At 35.9% G+C, this 16,519-nt stretch overlaps 2 protein-coding genes across 4 annotated transcripts; one reads left to right on the top strand and one right to left on the bottom strand.

Moving 5' to 3' along the window:
- The first annotated feature begins 306 nt into the window (after window positions 1–306).
- Window positions 307–7,884, top strand: rida (reactive intermediate imine deaminase A). 2 transcript variants are annotated; one of them, XM_079590153.1, is made up of 7 exons: window positions 307–392; window positions 518–698; window positions 2,660–2,765; window positions 3,012–3,066; window positions 3,156–3,224; window positions 6,363–6,418; window positions 7,425–7,884. In XM_079590153.1, exons 2-7 carry the CDS (start codon window positions 634–636, stop codon window positions 7,482–7,484), a joined length of 411 nt encoding a protein of 136 aa, XP_079446279.1. In that variant the 5' UTR covers window positions 307–392; window positions 518–633; the 3' UTR covers window positions 7,485–7,884. The 2 variants fall into 2 exon arrangements, with proteins under 2 accessions (XP_079446279.1, XP_079446280.1); XM_079590154.1 differs by lacking the exons at window positions 307–392; window positions 518–698 and adding an exon at window positions 749–1,057.
- LOC306986678 (uncharacterized protein) lies at window positions 7,712–15,220 on the bottom strand. Of its 2 annotated transcripts, none has more exons than XM_079590151.1 (4): window positions 14,703–15,220; window positions 11,383–11,633; window positions 8,448–8,498; window positions 7,712–8,334 (listed from the first exon to the last, which is right to left on the bottom strand). In XM_079590151.1, exons 1-4 carry the CDS (start codon window positions 14,779–14,781, stop codon window positions 8,218–8,220), a joined length of 498 nt encoding a protein of 165 aa, XP_079446277.1. In that variant the 5' UTR covers window positions 14,782–15,220; the 3' UTR covers window positions 7,712–8,217. The 2 variants fall into 2 exon arrangements, with proteins under 2 accessions (XP_079446277.1, XP_079446278.1); XM_079590152.1 differs by having other exon boundaries at window positions 8,029–8,334; window positions 11,355–11,633; window positions 14,703–14,955.
- Window positions 15,221–16,519: the final 1,299 nt, after the last annotated feature.

The raw sequence follows: 16,519 nt of genomic DNA, 5'->3' as shown, positions 1-16,519 counted from the left end.
AATTGTGTTTGTTTCTAGAAAATTTATAAAATGTAGTCAAGTAAAATGTAGTTGTCATTTTTTGTCAGCTCTAACATTTTATCAGATTCAGACATTTTTATTTTTGAAGAAACTTGTGCAGTAGTTAAAAATAAGATAGTTTGATGTTTTAAAAAAAGCATAATACTTTGATTTTTACCATGAACTAAAAATTCCAAGTAATTAAGCGAATTTAAACATTAAAACTACCCACTCCATGAACTTATTCACTGGTTACACGAATTACCGTAATCACTCTATTACACAGACTCTGATTACACAGACTCTGATTAAACATGAACTTCTTCCAAATGCACATCTATATTTAGCCTATGCATAAAGATCCGAAACAGATTGTTTTAACGTGTATATCTGTAAGAATCTGCCTTCCAATTCTTTCCTTTAATAATCTTTAATAACTATATTTCCGAACTGTGCGAAATGTAAATGAATAGGCTGTATCTAAACTAAAGCCTCTGTATGTGGGTTGTTACGGTAGGAATCGCTGACGCCTACTGGAAGTGATTCTCTACAAACCTGCTTGCTTTTACTCATTCATCATCAGCTCAACGCGAAGTTAACTTGTGTGATCCACGGGTCTCTCAGTGTTCAAATATGTCAGCGGTTATTAGGAAGATCATTCACACTGCAGCAGCTCCTGCCGCGATCGGGCCGTACAGGTGAGAACCTCAGTCTCTCCAGTCAGAGGGTTAGTTCCTCAATAATAAACGCACACGTGACATGCTCAAGCATATGGATAAGTGTGAGTTTTAGACTGTAAAAAAAAAGTTTTACCTGAAGCACCGACAGTTATGCATTTAACAGTCTGCCCAGACTCCAGAGCATCAAAAGGCCTGACATAAGTTGCAGTGCAATATTTGTTCGGGGCGTGTCTGTAAACAGCGCACTCAGGAACTTTGTGCTGGAGATTTTTGTGCTAATTTTCATATAGGCTAACTTACTGTTTAGACGAGATGTCTTCTGTTCAAAGAAAAATCCCTTATACAGCTAAAGCCCCTGTTAGACAGGGCATATACAGGTAAGATTCTTGTCAACCAACTTTAATGTTAGAACAGTAGCAAACTTTTTTAAATAGTATAATTGGGATTGTATTATTCATGCATATAATATGATTTTGGAAGTGCTCCACTATCACTGTTTTATCTTTTTTTTCCCACTGTTTTTATTCTTTTTTTTTACCCCCAATATAAAAACGTTTCTTTGTAGCACTACATTTTAGTAACTTTAACTCAAATAAAACGTAAACTTTGCAAATAAAATAATGGACAGGTTTTCAGATTTTTTTATGAATTAATATTTTTTATAAAAAAATATTTTGCATATAATAACTTGGATGTCATTACAATGGGGGTGTTTGCGTTTCGACCAATAGACAGTAAGAGGAGGTGTCAAGTTCAATGGGACAAGGTCAACCTGGTATTTTTGCTTAAGAGTCTGGCACATTGTGTGTGTGTGTGTGTGTGTGAGAGTTATGTTCCGATCTGGAATAATTAAGATTATTTAAAACATTTTAAAAGAAGTTTCGCCAGAAGAAGGCTGTACTTATTTGGTCAAAAATACAGTAAAAACAGTAATATTGTTTTCTATTTTCATTTATTTTAATTTTCTATTTTAATATATTGTAAATGTAGCTATATTATAAAAGCCTGATCACAGAAAAAAATCATTATAATATGCTAATTTGGTGCTCAATTATTAGTAATGGTTCTTTTAATTATCAATGTTGAAAATTCCTTAATATTTTTTTTCCAGGATTCTTTGATGAATAAAAAGTTCAAAAGAAGTTCACTGTCAATATTGTTTAATGCATCCTTGCTGCTGAGTAAAAGTATCAATCTAACTTACCCTAAGCTTTTGAATAGTTTCCACAAAAATATTATGCAGCACAGCTGTTTTCAACATTGGTAATAATAAGAAATCTTTCCTGAGAACCAAATCAGCATATTAAAATAATGTCTGAAGGATAATGTGACACTGTAATGATGCTGAAAATTCAGCTTTACCATCGCAGGAATAAATTACATTTAAAATTATATTAAAATAGAAATCAGTTATTTTAAAATATAATAATATTTGTTTATTGTATTTTTGCTCAAATAAATCCAGTGTTGGTCAGCAGAAGAGACTTCTTTCGAAAGCATTAAAAAAATCATATTTATTCCAAACTTCTGACAATACTTTTCTCTTTATGATCAGCTGACACATCATTCAAACCAGCATAAATTAAGAGATTTGATGTGTGTGGTGACCAACGGTCTTCAGTTTCCTTGCAGTTTTGCAAACCACACTTATGTAAAAAGAACTCCATTATATAACTTTCTGAACTAGTCTTGTATTAGACACATATTAACTTGGACTGTGATCTCAAGCTGAGCTTATAAGTGATCTTGGCGTTCTATAATGCTACAGTGTGATATCTTATCTATCTATATAATATCCAGTTTATAATTTATAATATCCAAACAAGATCTACCTTAACAAGGCAAGTAAACTTGATTGGTTATTACTGCAGTGTAGTGGTTATACCAGCAGAAGGCAGAGGAGGACAACCTCAATGAGAGTAAACATCCCAGAGTTCACTTTTAATTCACATTTTATATGATGTTGCTTCTATATTCAGCCAGGCTGTTTTGGTGGACCGCACAATGTACATCTCAGGACAGCTGGGAATGGACGTAGCATCAGGACAGTTGGTGGCAGGAGGAGTACAGGCTCAGACCAAACAGGTGAGTGACAAAACGCAGCACCCGTAGATAGTTTTCACATTTAGATGAACATAGTTTGGAATAAATTAATCATTCACAACAACACGTATTGGAACTTAAGTAAATAAGAGTCCATTTTGATTTCATGCTGACTTTAATACACAAAGTAACATGTTTTCTTACACAAAGTAGTAATTTTCACTAAATTGTGACACAATGTCTTATAGTGCATGTTTCAGTGTTTTTTTTTTTCTTGCATCTTTTTAGGCACTCATTAACATGGGGGAGATTCTGAAAGCTGCTGGATGTGGATATGAAAATGGTACGTCATCAAGCATCACCTACATGTCAGTTCTTTCATGCAAGGTTTCAGGCATTTTAAAGTCTGCTTTTTTTCTGTTTCTTTTGCAGTTGTCAAGGCCACGGTGTTGTTGGCAGACATAAATGACTTCAATAACGTCAATGATGTTTACAAGCAGTGTGAGTATGAATGAGAGTGTTACATTTATCCCTAAACGTACAACCTCAGGTTTCCCTTACAGTTTTAGGAGTTTTGGTAATATAGAAAAACCTTTTGGGAATGATATTAATGTATAATGTGTTAATTCTAAAAGTGTAGCAAAAATGACTATCAGGGTGTCCTTAAAAAGTTTTAAAATGTCTTAAATCCCTTAATGTAAAAATAACAGGGTTTCTGCAGGTCTTAAAAAGTATTCCGCCCATACAGAAATAAAGGCTTTAAAAAGGTTTTAAATCAGAGACAAAAAGCCTTAAAGGGCTAGTTTACCCAAAAATGTAAATTATCCCGTAATTTACTTGCCCTCAAGCCAGGTGTTTAAAACGTATGACTTTCTTCTCTCAGCCAAACACAACCAGAGTTATATTAAAAAAATATCCTGGTTCTTCCAAGCTTTATAATGGGAGGGAATAGAGAGAGATTTTGAAGCTCCAAAAAGCGCATCCGTCCATCATAAAAGTAATCCATACGGCACCAGGGGGTTAATAAAGGCCTTCTGATGCAAAGCAGTGTGTTTTTGTAAGAAAAATATCCATATTTATAACTTTATAAACTATAATCACTGGCTTCCGGTAACGGCCGTATGCGAGTCTAGTTAGTCATAAAAGTTAATTAAAACAGAAGAATGATACTAATATATTACTATTTGTATCCCCATATAAAAATGTAATTGTATTATTATTATTATTATATATTTTCAGTCCAATATTTATATTACATAATAGATTTTCTTATTAATTCTTCTTTAAAAAACTAATTTGTCCATTGTACTTTATATCTCTTTTGAAAGGGTGATTTTGTTTGTTCGCATTGAAGCGATGGAAATGATGTGCAGGTCTTAAAATTGTTTTGTGAAGGTCTTGAAAATGGTATTAAAAAGCATTATATCCTGCAGATACTCTGGGTGTCATATGCTGTGAAATTAAAACCAAGCATGACTTACGTCAACATACCTTCCCTAAAAAAACTTCACTTTCCCATCCTGCTTTCTGGCGGTATGCATTAAGCAAGTTATTGATTATTCAGATGTTACACAATGATGAGTCTGTGCAGCCCTGGGTATTTCCTCTTTAAAACAATGCTGATGGGTAATCCTATCCTGTCTGCGTGTAAAGAGATACAGTGCAATTCTGTGAAACGAAAGCCTCCTCTCTACGAGGACAACCCATCATCACTGCCTCCTACCTCACAGAACTTTCCATGATGTGACATGCAAACCTACAGCGTGAACAAATACTCAGATTCATGTAACTTATGATGCAATTAATAATACATATAAACACAGGAATAAAGGCCCGTTCACACCTAGAAAGATAACTATAGCGATTCACATCCACACCAGCGGACGATATCGTTCTGTTTATTATAAGTGTGTGCTCCAGTTTTGTCGTCTGCCACTTTAAATGCATGAGCTCTTTAAAGCAGGATAGATTCTGATTGGCTGTGAATCTTTTTGTCATTCCTCATCTGGGAAAAAAAAAAAACTTTTCATGTCACAAGAACTGCATTAGTCAACCATGTAAGATTAAAGGGATACTTCACCGCTGGAAAGATCAATGTGTATTTAAATTGGGTCATGTTTGTAGTAGGAATGTGAAATTATTTTAGAAGTTTAGAAGTCAGAAAAAGTATTTTTGAAAGACAACAACTCCCAGAATGCACTTGCTTCGCTGTCCTACGAGGCCACGCCTACCGGTTACAGAGGCCAGTATCGGAAAATACAAATACAAGTACGTCTGGAAGATGTCTGTTAAAGATCACTTCATCTGGAAAGCATCTGCTGTGTACTAACATCTGATAGACATCTTTAAGATGTCAGTTTAACATACATTCTAAATCATTACATCTTAAAGACATCTTCTAAACGTCTATTTGACATCTGACAGGAAACATCCTACAGACGTATTTTTAGACGTACACTCCAGATGTAAACACGCACATCAAATAGACGTCTTCGTGATGTACGTGTGCTATCTGAGCTAGGTTACTAGTTGACTCGAAACTGAAAAGACGCCGTTTTATCGTAAATTTCTGTGATGAGTCTACCCGGGCTCTTCCTCCTGACCGCCGGGTGGGTCTCGCTCCTCGGCTGCTCCGGCCGCATCTTGTTCCTCGCTGTTGTTGCGGCTCGTGCGGGTGGCCACGAGCGTCGGATTTGCACGCCGGATTTCGGGATGTCCGGGATTCGGCTTTTGGTTTCTGCGGTCGCCATTCATTATGTTTACATGCACACCTTTTGTTTCAATCGGACTGAATTCATTCCGATTGGTTAATCCGAATGTAGTGTTTACATGAACGCTAAACAAGTAATCGGTTGATGTCCATTTTAGCATTGTGGAGCAGAATGCATGACCTGCAAAGCTGGCACGTACGTGTCTAATAATGTAGGCGTAGTGAATGGCGACTGGAAAGCAGAAGCCGAGTCCCGGACATTTAGGGCGATCTCGAGGTCTGGTCTGGTGCGCGGGTCCGATGCTCGTGGCTGCCTGTGCGGGCCGCAGTGCAGCGGGGAGCAGTTGTGGATGGTGGGGGAGCGGGAGGCGGCCGGAGCGGCTACTGCAGCGGAGGAGCAAGACCTGCTTGACGGTCCGGAGGAAGAGCCTGGGCAATCCCGGCCGGACATGTCCGGGAAAGAGAGGACGTATGTTCACCCCTACTACTACTGGAAAAAAAGATGGTTTATGCATTCTGTGAGTGAGATCCCACCCACTATGGGCGGGTTGAAAACATGCGGCACAGCTCCTTCTACTGGCTGTAGGTTTTATCCTCTGTCCAGGAAATACTCCTATGACGCAAAATGACTTTTTTTGCGTCATAGGAAGGTTTTTTCTAGACAAAAAATACATAAATCTCTCGTCTCAGGGGGACATGAGGCTGGGAAGCGTGGTAATTTGAAAATACTACAGGTTTTCTACTGATACAAAGCTTAATGCTAATCGGTGAAGTATCCCTTTAAGGTGCTTATAGATAGGAGACAGCTTAAAGACACATGGTGTCAAATTTAACCTTTTACATTTTTGCGGTTTTGTTCACCTTTGTCATCAGTAAAGAACCTAGAGTTTCCCATAGTCTGACTTTATTTTTTCATTTCTTTCTCTTAGTTTTCAAGAGCAATTTCCCAGCTAGAGCTGCCTATCAAGTATCCGCGCTGCCCAGAGTAAGTATTAAGCGCAGGTTAGTTAGTGGTGTTTGCTAAGGCAACCAGCTAACTACACACTACCGTTCAAAGGTTTGGGTTCAGTAAGATTTTTAAAAAAAGAGAAATTAATACTTTTATTCAGTAAGGACAAATTGATCAAAAGTGACAGCTAAGACTTTTACAATGTCACAAAATATTTTATTTCAAATAAATGCTGTTCTTTTGAACTTTCTATTCAGCAAAGAATCCTGAAAAAAATAAATAAAAAAAAATCACGGTTTCCATAAAAATATTAAGTAGCACAGCCGTTTTCAACATTGATAATAATAAATGTTTCTTGAGCAGCAAATCAGCATATTAGAATAATTTCTGAAGGATCATGTGACACTGAACACTGTAAATTCAGCTTTGCCATATAAATTACATTGTTATATTATAATAGAAAACTATTTTAAACTATAACAATATTTCACAAAATAACAGTTTTACTGTATTTTTTTGTCAAATAAATGCAGCCTTGGTGAGCATAAAAGGCTTCTTTCAAATACATTTGGGGGGAAAAAGACTGTTCTCCAAACTTTTGAATGGTAGTGTAAATATTATATTTTGGCATGTAACCCATCCAACACTGTTTGAGCTATGGATATGAATGATACCTCAAATCATGACTTCTAGAGGAGAGGTGCACTATTCCTTTTTTAAGTGATCAACTTAGGATAAAAAGGGAGAAAATCCCATAAACTTGCATTGAAGGAGGGACCTGCGACATATGTAGAAACCAGAATATCATTTAAGACTTAAGGCTTAATTAAGACTCTTTTTACTTGAGCCAGTAAGCAACCACATAGCAACACCCTGGCAACCACCCTTGCATCGTTTCAGTGAATTTAGCATGGCCACCACTCAAATTTTCTTCTGAAAATGTACAAATCTAGTTGATTATATATGATTATCTATTAAGATACAAATATTGCAATACAATATTTGTATTCATACCTCATTTTAATTTCACTTTGTTTTACAGGGGGGGCTTGTTGAGATTGAGGCAGTCGCTGTGTTGGGACCCATCACAGACGCCTCCTGACTATATGACCCCAGCATGCATCACAAATTGTAAATATAGTTTCATGGAGACTGCATCCAAGATTACAAAATACAAAGGAAATCACCAATAAAAGCATTCCTTTCCATGGGCAATATGTTCTGTTGCCTTCTTGCTAATATTTTTCATGATATTGAAATTTGACTATTACTTTGTGAATGTACTGTTGATCTTTCATCACTTAATCTATGATAGAAACCATTCATAACCCAGTTCAAGGTCAACTTTATTTTTTATATTTTTAAACTCCTACAAATCTGTCATTATCACACCACAAAACATTTCCTTCATTTGCAAAGTTCAGTTCAATCTGTCGTGTTTGTTGCAGGAAAACATTAGCATGTAATAAATAAAACAAATAAAGGCCTATTTTTCAAATATTTTTCCATTGTCTCTGTAAATGTATATAGCATGCATGGATTTTACAGATCACTGTAACAGTTCCGTTGATTAAAATATTGCATAATATAATTATATGAATATCACATTTACTTTCACAATTTTCATATTTTCTTTGGCTTTTTCGCATCTTCTTTATCCAGGGGTAAAGCCACTAAGAAGAGGCACTATGAAATATTAATGAAATCTCTAACTAATGCCAGCAATTATTATTTACTGTGTTCTTATTCTGTGTATATAAAGACAGGCACAGAGTATTTGAAGACCAGTTGGTCTATTTCTTGGCAACGAACAAGCAATAATAATAATAAATAAACTAATGTTCTATTGTATTTTTAAACCATTCATGTGAAATCCTGATTTTATTGTGGTTGAATCTGGATTTTGTAGTAACTGTGTCAATTGTTGCACACTTAACTATCTTCACCAGAGGCTGAAAGAGATGAAGTGGTATGGGAAATCAATCAGATAAGACATTTATCCTCAGGATATGCTAAACTTAAAAAAAAAAAAAAAACATCTAAATAATTATATTACCCTACTTACCAGGTGCTTCCTCTGGTGGGGAGGAATCTGCCTGTTCCTCAGTTGTGTTTTCTGTGGAAATATAGATTTATCTAATTATTTTGTTGATTTAGGCTTAAAAAATCACATGATAAATAAAATAATATTAAAATAAACTGAAATTGTTATACATATTATAAATGTAGCTGTCTTCTGAGACCATTTGGCGATTGTTTCTTTTCAGGACTTGTCGTGTGTGTTTATCTTCTCTTGTTTCTCATGTTGGACTTACTAAAACTAGTTTTAAACACTTTTTAAATTTCTTGCTGCATTCTGGTATGTATTCTGTTCTGTGGTCATTATGTATTTGTCAATGTCTATATTTTTCCACATTGCAGCCAAGATATTTGCATCAGTGGATAAATTGTCATTCACATTTGAAATTCAGATAATGAGGCATGTTGAGGCCCTCACCACCATTAGGATTTGTCCAAAAGAACTATGGTTCAAGATGAAAAGAATGCATACATTTTTATTCAATTATTTATTGCACCTGAGACTTAAAAAATGGGTCACCAGGATGATTTAGGAAAATGTGTGTGTGTGTGTGTATATATATATATATACACACATATACAAGTGAAACTCTAAAAATTTGAATATCGTGCAAAAGTTCATTTATTTCAGTAATTCAAAAAGGTGACCCTAATATATTATAGGTATAGACTCATTACATGCAAAGTGAGATATTTCATGTCTTTATTTATTATAATTTTGATGATTATGGCTTACAGCTTATGAAAACCCCAATTGCAAAATTTTAATATTGTGAAAAGGTTTTCATAAGCTGTTACAAATTAGTTTCGTTCCGCTTTTGGCACATAAACATTATCGAACATTTATCGAACTCTAATATCGTTTTATCGAGAAAGAATTATCGGCTATCGCTATTATCGTTTTATTGCCCAGTCCTAATATATATATATAGTAAAAAAGTTCAAGACTCAGGGAGGATGAGGGACCAGCAATAACTTTAATAACAAAATAAACAAACAACAAAACGAAAGTAAGTGACAGCCGCCTCACGGCACTGTCGCAGAAACAAAATGTAAAGTCCTAGGCCTGGTCCCGCCCTCCATTGTCGTCACTCCTTCTTTTATCCTTCCGGAAAGAGATGCAACTATTGACCGGCCAGGGACCAGAATCAGCCAATTTTCCACATGCTTGGCCCGGTGATCGTCCGGTCAGTCTTGCGTATTTCCGATTCCAAGCCGGTCTGTTTTGTTGCCAGCAGCACGGCAGTAACGTCAGCTGCGCGCTCTCGCTCTCATCTCTCCGACCACTCACTCATCTCATTCGCTCCGGTTAAATAGTGATTATATTGCACATAATTCCCGCAGGTTTCACACTCACACCAAATGCGCGCACACCACTGATCTATAAGTGACGCACACATAAAGCCGCCTCTCAAACAGTTTGTGAGTCGCAAGTACCAAAATTAGTGGCTTACTGCGCTTAAACGGTCAAATACACACTAAATGATGTCAAAATACCCGTCTTGGGGAGTATTCAATTAAACGCAGTCAGTTTTGGAACATAAATAGTTGAAAAATGTATCGCATGTTGTGTAACAGTATTTTGGATCCGTGCATAAGCTCAATCTCGCTGCTCTTGACTGAATAACTTTTGTATTTTTAATTGTAAGCATTAATCTGTATTTGATTTTTACAATGAATACTATTCAGTGTAATTTTACATTTGGTTACATTCATTTCTGTAGTATTTCTTACCTTAACTTATACTGAAAACTTTCACCCTGTTTCACGCCACTATTGCTTTCGAAAACTTAGGCAGTGACTTGTTGCCCCGCTGCCCTATCACTATCAGGCAATGACTTGGCACAAAGGTTCCTCACAAAACTAATTTCGGAAAAAACTAAGTGAATATTTAATAACTACAACAGTAATTTCTCGCTAGAAATGACATCATAAGTGGAAAACGTTAGCAAAAATTTACATTTACACACACACTGACCACCAGCCGCAACTTTCAGACACCATCTTTAATTTTCGCGCTAAACAGACAGAATGGAAAGCACAGGATTGTGGGATATCAAAGGCAGCAAAGGATAGATCTATGCTGCTTTCAAAAATCGATCAAATGGATTTAGCCTATCCCAGGAGACAGGAAGTGAAACTAACACTGCATTCAGATGTGCCTTGATGCCTTCCGACCTTGGAATACGTCCTTCGAAGGCAGCATTTATCAGTTTTCAGACACAGCCTATATTGCAAGGCTTGACTTAATTGCATGTAAATGGTTGTATATATGCTACTGTATGGGTCGCGGGTTGCTCATAAGAAAGTTTGAAACCCACTGATTTCTTGCATATTCACACATAATCACAAAATGAAACCTGTCAGTCTAACTAACACCTGGCTTTAGTTGCCAAAATCTTTTCTTTCTCAAGATTTAGTTCTCCTATCCTTTGTTAGACAGCAGATGGAATGGATAGAAACCCTTCGGTAACCATGGCTGGAAAGTGAAACTAAGCAGGGCAGTGTTGTACTCCTTGGTCATGGAACAGTTAGTAAGACACTTGTCAGGTAACTAGAGTTAAACAAACACACTATTATCAATTTAAACCACTGCCATCACCTTTCACTTGGATTGTAAAGTTTAGTATGAATGTGTAAAATTGGTGCTTTAAATTGGTACAATTATACAAAGTTATTTCAGGAAGTCTTCATTGCTAAAAGAGAATGTGCAAGGTGTTTTGCATCTAGAGATACGTCCCTGGTAACTAGCAAAACCATTTGCATACACAAGCACAGAACACAAGGTATAATGTATCTTGATCATGAGAAGAATTCGTTTAAGGACCAGTTTTTTGAGGACACTTCACTCACTGAAAATGACTTAAGTCTTGTCTAAAAATTTGAAACGTACCACTTGGTGCTGGTGCTGGTGCTGGTGCTGGTGCTGGTTCTGGTTCTGGTTCTTCAGTATTTTCAGCTGTCATGGAGGGGATGGATTCAGCAGGTTCAGACATGATGGCCTCAGCAGCAGCTGCTTCTGGTTCACTGTGAGCTACTGCAGCTGTAGAGCTCTGTATTTCCTCTGAGTGAACAGGAGCTGCGCTGGATGTCTGTGGAGATTCCTCTGCCTGGGTTTGGTCTGGAATTGTCTCGCTGTCTGCTGCAGGACCACCATTTTCATTACTTGTCCCTTAGAGATCAAGACAAATATTTTAACCAAGTTTAAAAGCATAATAAAAAATGATTACTTGAAATAAAATGAAAGACCTTCACTTGTTTTAATTCATAGTTGCCGAGTAGGTTAGGGAATCGAAAATCAATTCCAATTCTGGAATCGGATACTTAAGGTCAGGAATCAGATACTTGTTATTTCGATTCTGCTTATCGAATCCTGCGAGCGCATTTTAATCGTGTTTTAAACCATTCAAGCGCAAGAAGACGCGAAAGAGAACAATTCGGTAATTGGTGCTCACATGCTGTTTGCTGTGCTGGAAACAACCGGAGCGAGCGCACAGAAAGCTACCTCTCAAATAGTGCACGCATACTGAATTGAGATCTCTTTTGAGTCTTCTTGCGCTTGACTGGACAAATACACACAATTAAGTCAAAATACCCACATAAACACAGTCAGTTATGTTTTAAGTGAACATAAACAGTTGAGAAAGAAACCGTATGTGTAACAGTATATTGGATCCATGCATTTGGTCTTAAAGTGACAGCAGCCTAATAAACCTGCTGCCATCTGTGCCATTGCTGATCATCACAGAGCAAAAGAAAAAGAAAATCACTCACTGATCTTGACTGAATAACTTTAATAAGGATTAATCATAATCGTATTTATAAAAAGAAAACTATGCAGTGTAGTTTTAGATTTGATTTTCATTTCTGAACTTAGTTGTATTTATTTGTGCTATTGCTAATTAGCTTATTTGTTCTAATTGTATTGCTGACAATCCTTATAATGTTCGAAATTTATATTAGTTAGTCTAGTTTATTAGTTAGTTATTTAGGCTGCTTTTTATGGTATTCAGCTACAACAGAATGTTTTCCAAAAAGACAGAATAAATATGTTTGACTTTTTTTTTTTTTTTTACCATATTCGAATGGAAACTGGAAAACCATAAGAATTGGAATCGATTAGCAGAATTGGAATTGGAATCATTAAAATGCAAACAATACCCAACCCTATTGCCAAGGCAACATTTGTCATTTTCTTTTAGTTTAATTTGAAGTACTCAAATAACTAAAACTAAATCAAACTTACAACTTTATAAAAACTATACATATAAAATATAGGCAAAATATAAAACCTCTAATTCAAAATATTAACAAAAGCCATAATAATAGTATATTAATGATACTAAAATCACAGTTTCACTATTATTTCCCTCAAATTATCGATCACATACAGTATAGGCATATTAAATGGGGTACAACTAGGCCTGCATATAGAATCTGTGACCACAAAATTCCATTGAAAACTCAAACAGCCGTCATTCACATGTCTGTTCATTCACATGTCTGTTAATTGCATTTTAGTGTCACCGAACAGAATTACAAAAATAATTGTTTCCAGACAGGTTACCGCAACACCCCCCATCACACATCTCAATTTCAATATTTCAAAAAATTGCACACCTCAATTTAAATTTATTTTGAAAATGCATTCATCTTCCAATCTGAGTTCGGTATACTCAGCTCTGTTCAACACATTTTAATATATTTAAATAATTTCCACAGAATTCACATTTCATTAACAGAAATATGAAGAAAAAAAACATCTGTTATGTCATTTCTCTCTTCTCATCTTCTGTGTATTAAGTGTCGATAAGGTACGAGACAACTCCTTTTTTAAGCCTACTTTAAATTCAACAGTAACCCTCCAAACTAAAGCTTGCTATAGTCTATTATTGAAGCTGCACTGTTAATAATTAAATGAAAACGAAAGAAACAAACAAATGTCAAATCCTGGTTAAATAATGAAAACTAATGTAACAACAGGTGCTGAAGAAAATGGATGTATTAAAACAGGCAAACTAGCAAAGGTTTATGACATCAGCCATCTGTGATCTAAAGTACACAGCATTTACATGAAACCTTCTTCTCAGATCCGGGATGAACCCACTTTGTTTAAATGTCACCATTAGCAGGGTGACATGCATCACCACACCTGATGGAGCACCTGAGGTGTGGAGGACCTCCTCTGATCACCACAATGTTTTTCCTCAAATTCCAAGAAATCACTATAGAAACACTGTGATGGTTCAAGAAACAAACACAGCAACAAAACAAAATACACATTTCCCTAATTTGTTTGACAAATTTAATTCAATACAACTAAATTCAAAATTCTATTCAAATGCAGTTGTTCTTTGTATAGTACTTTTTAAACACGTATCAGATGAATGCTCATGAGATTGCAATCATCATAACATTTTTTGTTAAAAGGCATGTAAACATATAAAGGAAAGAGTTTAATGAGTATCCGTAACCGTTTATTTTAAGCATTTCACAATTTTTAATTAAATATTTGGTACTGAAGTGTGAAATATCTAGCAGCTCAATGCAACACCAAAGTTATGTTTGCGATTAGGTAAAAACACTATAAACAAAAACATCTGTCAGATGCTAAATATAAAATGTAAATGTAATACGAGATCATAAAAATGGAATGCATGATAGTTATAAAATAACTGTAGCTACTGTACATCACAGTGTTCCTAATGTTCATCATTTAAATCCAGTTATCAAATTGCTATTTGAAATTGTCACCTTAGACATAATTCTTCTTGTAACTTAACTTAAGGTCTAATGGTTTAGGATCTGGGCATGGCGTTTAACCTTAGGTTCCTCTATGGGGACTTTCAATGTAATGAATACTGTAAGTTTCTCTATGAGAGACGCTGGAGTCAAGTATATCTAAACTGCATGTCGGGCTGATGACAGCATTCTGGATAGGGATCTTGGGTACCTTACACAAAGGTTGAGGGTTACATTTCAAGTTAAGTTGACCCAGGGTCCGAAAAGTAACTAATGCCAAATGTACACTGCAAAGGTGTCGTAGAGGCACTTCTGAAGTGGCATTTCATTTGAAGATTGCTATCTTCCTCTCACTTAATGATCTACAATGTATCTTAGCATGGTCAAATAGACTAAATACCAGACATTCTTCCTTCTCATCATGAAACACCTTGCAAATCAACAATATTTGACAAAAATATAGCTAAAATGTGAATTTTTGGGCTGTATATAGTCTTACCTGATGTGCTCCCATCATGTTTGGTGTTGGGTCGTGTTGTGTCTTGAGCTGTGGTCTGAGTGCTGGAAGTGCATCCCATCGTGTCTTCCTCTGACAGGACAGGAGTGAGTAAAGTCAAGCACTTTGGTGAATGTTGTCGTGCCCAGCGGCGCGCATCGACTTCAAGTGCAGGAAGACTAATTTAACGCGTAGCCTACTCGATAGAGACAGCAGTCATTCCCTAACCAGGTAACACATTGGGTGAGTGTGTGGGAACGACAGTCATATGCAAACCAGCCCTTATTCTCGGTGACAGGTCACGGTTCAATGCTAAAACAGTAGTGGACTCCTGTCTTCTATGATTAAGTATTTTTGTTAATAAATTATGTCACAGTTTATATTTTAACTTGAGTTTTAACAACCAAAATATCGATTTAAAAACAAATAACATGCTTTTAATGAGAACGAAAATGTACTCTAATTTAAATATGACACCACGCCGTAGTCCATGTGTAATGATTTTGGCGACATCTACAGGTGACTTCTGGAGTAGCACTGGCCAACCCAAACTTATGTCATAAAAACTGTAAGACAACATTTTGATGCTCTACAATGAATAAATACTCTTACCGTCTATATCTAAATCTACAACTATGGTGGATAATGTCAAGGCCCTATCAATGAACTGCTAACCCTATAACCACTGTTAAGTAAAGATACACATGATGAATTAAAGTTAATCACACATAGCTTTTCCACAAGCTGAGGTAAATATAATGAATGTGTAGTTTCATGCACATAAATACACAACACCACCATGGTAATGTGACACTAAAATAATGCAATAAACTTTATATAGCCTATACAACACAAGTTGTAACAAAACTCTAAAGGTTTTTTAACATAATTAATGACAAAAATAACAATAAACAACTAGAAAAAAAAGTTTGAGACAAACTTTAAGTTGGCTTGTGAAAGTTTGGACCAGAAAGTTTGAAGAAGTTTAAAGTAGTTTGAAGTTTAAAGTAGTTTGAAGTTTAAATAAGTTTAAAGTTTAAAGTAGTTTAGAGTTTTAAATAGTTTAAAGTAGATTAAAGTTTAAGGTAGTTTACAGTTTAAAATAGTTTAAATTAGTTTGAAGTTTAAATTAAAGTGATTTGAAGTTTGAATTAGTTTAAAGTTAAAAATAGTTTAAAGTATAGTTTGAAGTTTAAATTAAAGTAATTTGAAGTTTGAAGTAGTTTAAAGTTTAAAATAGTTTGAAGTTTAAATTAGTTTGAAGTTTAAAATAGTTTAAAGTATAGTTTGAAGTAGTTTAAAGTTACTAGGGTGTTTCTAGAGGGTTGCTAAGGTGTTCTGACTGGTTGCTAGGCGGTTGCTAGGGTATTTTGGGTGGTTGCTAGGGTGTTCTGAGTGGTTGCTAGGCGGTTGCTAGGGAATTTTGGGTGGTTGCTAGGGTGTTATTGATGGTTGCTATGGAGTTGCTAGGGAGTTCTGAGGTATTTTGGGTGGTTGCTAGGGTGTTGCTAGGGAGTTCTAAGGTATGTTGGGTGGTTGCTAGGGTGTTGCTAGGGAGTTCTACGGTATTTTGGGTGGTTGCTAGGGTGTTGCTAGGGAGTTCTGAGGTATTTTGGGTGGTTGCTAGGGTGTTGCTAAGGAGTTCTAAGGTGTTTTGGGTGGTTGCTATGGTGTTGCTAGGGAGTTCTAAGGTATTTTGGGTGGTTGCTAGGGTGTTGCTAGGGAGTTCTGAGGTATTTTGGGTGGTTGCTAGGGTGTTGCTAGGGAGTTCTAAGGTGTTTTGGGTGGTTGCTATGGTGTTGCTAGGGAGTTCTAAGGTA

The sequence above is a fragment of the Phoxinus phoxinus genome, assembly GCF_949152265.1.
Source record: "Phoxinus phoxinus genome assembly, chromosome: 19".
NCBI lineage: Eukaryota > Metazoa > Chordata > Actinopteri > Cypriniformes > Leuciscidae > Phoxinus > Phoxinus phoxinus.
This window is presented reverse-complemented; position numbering and strand designations above follow the sequence as displayed.

Bases quoted from the DNA above. Each gene is read 5' to 3' on its own strand.
- rida (XM_079590153.1), top strand. From the start codon at position 634: ATGTCAGCGGTTATTAGGAAGATCATTCACACTGCAGCAGCTCCTGCC. The intron at 699-2,659 runs GTGAGAACCTCA...TTCTATATTCAG, and splicing joins GCCGCGATCGGGCCGTACAG to CCAGGCTGTTTTGGTGGACC. The intron at 6,419-7,424 runs GTAAGTATTAAG...TTTGTTTTACAG, and splicing joins AAGTATCCGCGCTGCCCAGA to GGGGGGCTTGTTGAGATTGA.
- LOC306986678 (XM_079590151.1), bottom strand. From the start codon at position 14,781: ATGGGATGCACTTCCAGCACTCAGACCACAGCTCAAGACACAACACGA. The intron at 11,634-14,702 runs GTAAGACTATAT...TTGATCTCTAAG, and splicing joins ACATGATGGGAGCACATCAG to GGACAAGTAATGAAAATGGT. The intron at 8,499-11,382 runs GCACCAGCACCA...ATATTTCCACAG, and splicing joins CAGAACCAGAACCAGCACCA to AAAACACAACTGAGGAACAG.